The 8,781-nt window shown below is 35.6% G+C and overlaps 1 protein-coding gene across 1 annotated transcript; it reads right to left on the reverse strand.

The window, feature by feature from the left end:
• Window positions 1-6,684: 6,684 nt before the first annotated feature.
• On the reverse strand, window positions 6,685-8,544 carry LOC108741503 (fork head domain transcription factor slp2-like). The gene has a single exon (XM_018476323.1). The coding sequence runs from the start codon at window positions 8,116-8,118 to the stop codon at window positions 7,069-7,071; it is 1,050 nt and encodes a 349-aa protein (XP_018331825.1). The 5' UTR covers window positions 8,119-8,544; the 3' UTR covers window positions 6,685-7,068.
• Between the last annotated feature and the right edge of the window lie 237 nt (window positions 8,545-8,781).

The following is an 8,781-nucleotide window of genomic DNA, read 5'->3' on the forward strand; positions in this document are numbered from 1 at the left end:
GGGAAGTTTAGCTCAGGATAGGAAAGAGTGGAGGTACGTCTCCAACCAGTCTTAGGACTGACGACCTTATGATAATGAGACATATTAGAGGCAGAAACAGGAGTTAGAAGGGGTAGATGTAGACCTAGGTTACATTATTGTTCGCAAATAGTTAAGGATGTAAAGGAATCAAAAAATTTTGGAATATACATTGGTGGTGTTCAGCAACGGGATAGCGTGAATAGAGAAGGTTAGAAATGAGATGGTATTAGAAATAGTAGGAGAACAGAGGGTCAATAATAAAAAAGGTTCTTTCTCAGAAGAGTAAAGATGGACCCAGATTAGATTACTGTTCACAAATAGTTAAGGATGTGGGATGTTATAGTTTTAGGGAAATGTGAAGATAAGCTTAGGATAGAAAGGAGTGAAGCTGCGTATCCAGACGGTCTTGGGACTGACGACCCTATGATGATAATATTGATGAGATGTCTGTATGAGGCTTTCCAGTAATACTGTGGTTTTTCACTTATTATTAAGCCTTTCTTTGCGTTCAATATCTTCTATGTAAACCATAATTAAGCATATGATTCTCGGTTTAAGTTACAATTGTTAGGGATCAAAGTTGAAAAGTCTGACTCGTGCCAAAAAAGCAGCAGCTGCTCCATCAATTGGTGTTAGTGGACAAAAGTTAAACTTTTAATTGCTTTATAGACCGAAATGAGTGAATGAATAGATTAATGAATGAAATTCTTTCTCTTTGTCTTTCAGAGAGGATCTTTATGAACTGCAACCATCTTTGTTAATACAAAAATCAGATTGCAGTATTGATCGCTATCAATTAAATTGTCTATCAAAGTGGCATACTGTCTCTATTAAAAAGGAATTTTTCCCAAAAATGGAACCAATTTAAATCGAATTCTCAGACCAAAAGATCCCTACTGTGAATTTCATCAAAATCAGTAATGCCGTTTTCGAGACATCACTTACACTCATACAAACAGCTCAAAAGATATCAAATAATTGCATTTTGTCAAATTACTTAAATGCCTCTAAAAATACTAAACTGAAATCATTCTCGTTAGTAGCATTTGGATAACAATGAATTAGGCACACATCAACTTTATTATCTGATAACCATGCTCGTGTAGAAATAATGCAAGTGTTACTTGTAAGCTACAGCTACTACATGCTTACTTAACATTAGTGCTACATTTGTATACATATACGTATATGCACGAGAGTCAATTATTTAATTCGAGTAAATTAAACGGCATTTGTTTTCTGCTGCTTTTTGTCTTACGAATGAACAAGGGGCACGAGTTAGAATCAAACATTGTGATGACGGTGATGACCCTACTTCCTTTCTGAAAATTAAATGAAACAATTGCTAGCAGCAGTCGGGAGCACACCCGTAACTCGCATATTATTAAGTATTAATGCTAAAGAAATTTTACTTCGTTTAACCCGTCGTTAGTTACCAAAACCCTCTTCTCTACACCATATTGTCCATGTGTGTAACAAACTAGTTTGATTTTGATAATACAACAACACATTTAAGTAGATCTTAGGGAATTAATAATGTCGTGTTATAAGTTTTGTGTGATATATCTTAACACTGGTAACACTTTGTCGTATATAAATAACAACGATGATAAAAATAATAAAGTACAAGTTGGTTCGATTTACCGTAATCAAATGTGACAGTATCTGGACCCGTTTCATAAAAGAGACCTAATGGAGTTACAGAGCCGACCTCTTGATGTTATTTTCATTCATCTGTCAACCGCTACTTAAAACCTCTTTTGTTAACGTGTTTCTTTTTGTTACGGGTCTGGATTAATACTTCACTATACCGGGTGTTTAATTAATTATCATGATTTTTGCTTGTTTTTCTAAATTATTGACACGAAAGATACTTGACCATGAAAGAAATACCAGCACAATATTCAACAAAAGTCGAAAAGTTATGATATGTGACAAAAGCTGTTGCTAAGAGGACGATAGATGATAGGGAAATAGACGACAGTAGATAGTAGTTCGTACTGTAGTCAAAATTTACTATTTAAGTATCACACCACATTATACGTATATACAGAATCAAAGACTTGTTTTGATTGGTAGGTACTGTGGCGTACCGCAGGGGATGGATTGCGGGCCGCTGCGATTTTATTCTATTTTGATCACTATAGCTTTTAACTAGAAGAAGCCATAATCAATCAATCAAAATTGAAGTATTTCAACAGAATCTCGGATTATATCTAGTTTAAGGTGAAAGACGCTCGATTTTTTGATTGGTAGGTGATCACCCTGTAACGTGGCGAGGACTGCCGCGCGCCTGTATAAAAAAACGAACATTAAACGAGCATCGTCTGCTTTGAACCACCGCTTTCTAAAGACGTTTTAACCCGTCCACGGCCAACCGAGCATGTAGACACATCGAAGCGTATTAGGCCAAAACCGAAAACCGTTATCTGTGATCAATCTATATTCCGAGTACCTATCTAGCTATTATGATAGTATATGCAAGCAGCTTATACTTAAATACTAATATAACAATAATAAAATGATAAATAATAGGTCGCGGCGATATAGAGACCAAGCTATTAGCAATAACATTGGATTTTTGCTCTTTGGTGTCTGCTCTACCGTTAATGTTCACTCTCTAATCCTCTCTCCAAAAATAAATAGATGCTTAAAATGGATAAATTTCAGTGTTTATATTCAAGTTAGTATGTGTATTTGGAAAAGAAATTGCCAACTAAATTAGTTAAAAAGATCATTTTTTATTTTGCTTCCCTTTTCATTTTCATTCTCATGGTAGACAGCAAGTTCTAGTACAGAGAATATTGGGATATGGGCAATTTATCTTAATCTTTATTGGTACTTACCTATACACCCAATTATTTTTCGTCTCGTGTTTTAAATTGTTACTTATTTGCATTACACTACGGGTCAATTAAATGAATGCCTTTGTTGACCCATGAACAAATGACAATTGATGTAATTCATCTTTCTATACGAACTGTACTCACCTTCCTTCCTACGCAAAGCTTTAGGTCAAAATGTTTTATTCGTCTATTTTCATTGAGCAGCATACTTGAAGTCTTTATAAAATGCGAATTATTTATTTCATAAATATTCAATTGCCTTTTCAAATATATAGGGTTGTTCGGAAAGTCATTTCGTTTTTTTTTTGTGGAAATGAAAGACAGCTTTCGTATAATAAACAAATACTTTATTAAATTATATATTGACCGTTCTGGTCCAACACCTTTTGCCATCTTTCTGGTAGTAGCATAATTCCACGCTCATAAAATTTTTGGTCTTTGCTGGCAAAAAACTGATCGAGGAGGTTTTTGACCTCCTCATTTGAGGTGAAGGTTTTACCGTCTAAAAAATTTTGGAGTGACCGGAACAAATAATAATCCGATGGTGCCAGGTCTGGAGAATATGGTGGGTGTAGCATTGTATCCCATTCAAGCTGTAAAAGCTTTTGGCGAGTGACCAAACTTGTGTGAGGTCTCGCGTTGTCTTGGTGAAACACTACACCTTTCCTGTTGATTAGTTCTGACCTTTTCTGTTGAAGTGCATCATTCAGTTTGTCCAGCTGATGACAGTAGACTTCCGAATTAATCGTTGTGTTATCCGGTAAAAGCTCAAAAAAAACGATTCCTTTAAAATCCCACCAAACAGACAGCATCACCTTTTTTTGGTGAATATCGGCTTTGGAAATGGTTTGAGCCGGTTCATCTTTTTTGCTCCATGACCTCTTGCGTTTGACGTTGTTGTATACAACCCATTTTTCGTCCCCAGTGATGATGCGCTTCAAAAACGGATCATTTTCGTGACGTTTGAGAAGCGAATCGCAGACGTCAATGCGGCGACACAGATTTCTCTCTGTGAGAACATGGGGAACCCATACATCGAGCTTCGAGGATAATCCCAGGCCTTTCAAGTGGTCATAAACTGTTGAATTTGATAAATTTAACCTCAATCCGATCTCACGTGTTGTTATTCGCCGGTTCACATCAACTAATGCCTTTATCGCGTCTTTATCAGCTTCAACCGGCCTTCCCGAACGTGGTGCATCTTCGACATCAAAATTGCCGGATCGAAATTTAGCGAACCAGTTCTGGCACTGGCGTACTGTCAACACACCTTCTCCATACACATCAGTCAATTTCTTTCTGGCTTGAACAGCATTTTTACCCTTTCTGTAGTAAAACAGTAAGATATGTCGAAAATGCTGCTTATCGCTCTCCATATTTAAAAGGGCACCAACCAAAAACTACTGCGTAGAATTAATTGGAATTTTTCACACACAAGCCTTGCTATATGAGCTCTCAAAGCATATAAAAATTATACGGCTTAAATGTGAAATTGGGTACAAAAGAATACAATTAAATCCTCTGTCGGGAAAAAACGAAATGACTTTCCGAACGACCCTATAGTACGAAATAAAAACTTCATCGTCGTCATAAGGTTTTCAGCTTTAAGATTGACTAGAGGTTCACTCCACACTTCTTCGTATCCCTTATTTGATCGTGAGCTATCTTTCTTTATAAATACTTTCGTTGAGTTCTTCAAGTTCGCATCTACTTTCACATGTAGGTATCATTTGTGCCAACAACAAATTATAATTTTTTTTTAATTAAATTATGAAACTGGATTCTGCCAGCAGTGCTAAAATATTAATGTGCCATGCAATTAAGGGCCAATTTTCCAATTTAGCAAGTTTTTATATCAATCTAGGGTGCCGGAAGAGAAGGCGCATATACCTATGTATACGAAGCACACACCATGTCTGCTACAGTATACTTAAGCAAGTATAACATTGTATTTCTTTTGATGATGACTGAGGCACAGTTTAAAACAATTGAGTTAGTTAAATTGTGCGTAGGTAGGACGTTGATTACGATGAGAATGTAACTAACGTTGAGAAAAGGTCAATATTTGTACACAGACTGACCTTTTCGAATAAGTTGACCTGCCAATAAATTGTCGCCTCTCCTTTAATAACCAACGATCGTTTGGCTCAATCCATTTAAAATAATTACACTAGTTAAGTAAAAAATTATAGTCCATTATAACTTGTTTCAACTGATGATGTTATCTATCACCTTTGAAACCGTTTGTAATCATGCATTACCATAAACATATTTTTTATTTTGGTTGTAATAAATTTTCATCTGTAGTTTTCTATAAATCTTTTTACATATTTAGAGTTCTTTTTTTTTGTTTTTGAAATTTATTAATTTTGACATAAAATTTAGCATGTTACTTTTTCTGTTATAGCATAATTTGTACCGATTCTTATCACCTGCCACTTTCTAATTCATATCCATTTTTGTCACTCATACCACTGCACAGTTCTATGAGGAATCTTTGAAGTATATTGTCAATTAAACGTTGTTTTCAAAGAACTAAAAGAAGCTTCAGTTAGTTAAAGACATAGAGGAAGCCCAAACAACTGATCTCTTTATTTACAATGCCACAAGTCTTCTATAACTCAGAATGCAAACTTCGTAAATTTGCTTAAAATATTTCAATTTATAGCATCAATTCCCGTCATTATCCAACGCATCTCCAGAAACAGTATTTTCTCTTTGTGGAAATGCCTGGGCTGATAACGGGAACAGACTGTCCCCTGAAGCATCAATTTCTCTCGATTTGATTATACGTACACTAAAGAATAAATAAGTCACAATTGCTTAAACTCTTAGTTTTATGGTAATGTATTAAATTTATGGCATATTTCTTTCGCTAAATAAATATATTAGCAACATTATATTGTTTGAAAGATTGAAGCAATAAGGAATTCCTTGTTATAGCAATAATCTCGATTTTTTTTCCATATATTAAAATATATAGCAACTTGCTTGAATATTACAGTTCGCAAATAGTTAAGGATGTGTGATAGTTTTAGGGAAATCGAAAATTAGCTCATGATAGAAACGAGTGGAGGTGCGTGTCCAACCAGTCTTAGGACTGACGACCTTATGATGATGATGATATTAAAATATGCCGAAACAGAATGAGTCCTCATTGCAATCGTCCTTATTATTGTTTGTGTATGTGATGTGCACAAACATTATCATGTACATCCATTATACATCATTGTTCCTTCAAATTGCAAGTGTATTGTAATGTAGTTCATTCGTTGTTATATACGTATGTCTACAATTTGTTATAGGACGTGATAAGAAAATTGAAGTAGCTCGAAAATACTCTGTTGACTTTATAACATCCGCTCTTACATATCAACTTGCTCGAATAGCTTGTAAATAAATTTATTTATCTCGCAGCAGCAGACGCCATCCATCATAACGTTCTTAAAAAATTACTGCATTACGCGCACCAGCAATAAATTGAAATTGTACAATAAATTGAGCCAATTTAAATTGTTTCTCTTTTAAACAATTTAATTATTTAATAGAAATGTGGGAGTCTACACAGAAAAAACCAGTATAAAAGTTTAGTTTAATGAGAGTGATCTTCTTTAGCCAGTCGTACAAAAAAAACCTGTAACTTTGGAAAGCAAATCAATATTATAACATCAGTTTTGTAACGTCTGCTTTTGGAGTAGCTAATACAAAGACTCTAATGTTGATATTTGTTTAAAATTTTATTTACAATTTTCTGGGTGAATTACCCCTGAAAATGTACAATTAACAATGTAATAACAATTTTTTACATAGATATACATAAATATACACACACATATATATAAATAAAGTTTAGTTTAGTACAAAACAATAAATAGATAGCAAGAACTTCTGTCGTACCTGTAGGTGAAGTCGGAGTAAAGTTAAGCACTTTTAAGCGTTTTCTTTCGGGAAGATTTCTCTCATTATCTACCTACGTTGACTTCCTACTCAATACCCACTGCCTACAATTATCATCACTATTGGTAAGCATTTAATATTTACACACCTATGTACATTGCAGTTATTTCACCCCTTGTATATCGATACAAAGTTATTATTTAAAAAAAATGAGATCACTTGTCCTAATACCTACTAGTCCAATCATATTAGGTATAATTATGAATTAGTTACTGTAGGTAATCTACCTGACAGGCTAGAAAATCTAACATTGCCGAGAAATAACAGTTACGGGTTTATACAAACTTTCTTTCGGCGTTGGTCTAACGATTGAGTTCGCTTCTTGTTGTGATGGAGGAGGTATCAACATTTGAGACATCAACAGCGGCATGGCGGAATGCTGACTGTGAATGAAATTTTGATGATTGTAACATGTCGGAAAATAATTCGCTGCAGTGGAATTGGGTCGATCTGGTGACGACGGAGATGACGAAGGTGAAGATGGAATGCCAAGGATCCTGTCCATTGTGAAACTTTGGTGTGATGGGGCGGTAGGTTTTGGGAACAAATTACCAAAATACGGGTTGTATCTTTGGTACATAGATGCAATCAATGCTGGGTTAGGATAGAATCCCATCAAGGATGAGTTGTACGCAGGGAACGATGCAGGATACACACCGTTTACTCCTAGCATAACAGTTCTTTTGAAAGCCGCCAATCTGGATCTGGTTGCTGCAGTTGATCTTCTCCTGAGTTTTCCTGTGGTTCCTCCAATAAAAACATCCTCAGCTGACGGATCCAGCATCCAGTAATTCCCTTTGCCAGGATCGTCGTAATGTCGGGGCACTTTAACGAAGCACTTGTTCAAACTCAGATTGTGGCGAATGGAATTTTGCCAGCCTTGTTTGTTCTCCCTGTAGTACGGGAAGTTCCTCATGATGTACTCATAGATTCCATTTAGAGTCAGCCGCTTCTCTGGACTGTTTCTTATTGCCATCATTATGAGAGCGTTGTAACTGTATGGTGGTTTTTCGTTTGTTTTATCAGTTGCTTTTTTACCGGTGGAGTCTGAGTTTTCCAGCGATGTTTTCGTGCAATCCATTGGCGGTGGAGTCGTCGTTGTTACGTCAAGATCTACATCGGAATCGTATTGATCGGAATCGCAAATGGTATTGGTTGCAGGCGATGATGCTGTTTCTGGACAAGTGGCCTCCTCAATAGTTTCGGGAAGTATTGAATTTATTGAAAAAGAAGATTTGAGAGGTGTACGAGCCATTGTTGGAACAAGTAGCACTGGATCTTCGTTTTTCACCATATTGATTATATCACGCTGAAAAGTCACTTGAATTTGATGTATTATGTGTTCGTGATATGCACTACCTACAGCACGTCTACTGCCTACTATTGCTCACTAAAAACTGTTTGAGAAATCTTCAAACAAAACCTCTTCTCTTCTTTACAACACTAGTTCCTTTCGTCATCGGCATATTGACCAATGAAAATGCAGCAAAAGGACAAACTGTTTGTGTCTGTTCTCGGCGCAGTAACGCCCATTTGCCTCAATAAGGCGGAGCATGTTCAACATGCCAAGTTGTATTGAGTTCGTAAAAACCTCTGCAAACATTAATTTTATGAACACCTACTACTTGCTTTATTTCATGCACGTATGACATCCGCATACGCGAATTCGATGTGTTACCTTCATCTAAAATTGACTCAATTAAGAAAGAACCAAACTCAAAACAACGAGTTGTTCCTATCTATATTAATTGAGAATCAAATAATGGGTAGTCACACCTGCCTGGTAGCAATCAGTTTATTGTTTTTCAATAATTTGAAAAATCTTCAAGAAACATCTCTAAAGAAATTAGCGAAATCTACTACTATAGAAGTTCTTCACTGTTACGTGTACAATGTTTATTATCTAGGTAGTACTTGCTTTTATTCTTAAAATAACAGTTCCTCCATTTATAATATA

Source organism: Agrilus planipennis, unplaced genomic scaffold (assembly GCF_000699045.2).
Source record: "Agrilus planipennis isolate EAB-ADULT unplaced genomic scaffold, Apla_2.0 scaffold212, whole genome shotgun sequence".
NCBI classification, from domain to species: domain Eukaryota; kingdom Metazoa; phylum Arthropoda; class Insecta; order Coleoptera; family Buprestidae; genus Agrilus; species Agrilus planipennis.

Bases quoted from the DNA above. Each gene is read 5' to 3' on its own strand.
- LOC108741503 (XM_018476323.1), bottom strand. From the start codon at position 8,118: ATGGTGAAAAACGAAGATCCAGTGCTACTTGTTCCAACAATGGCTCGT.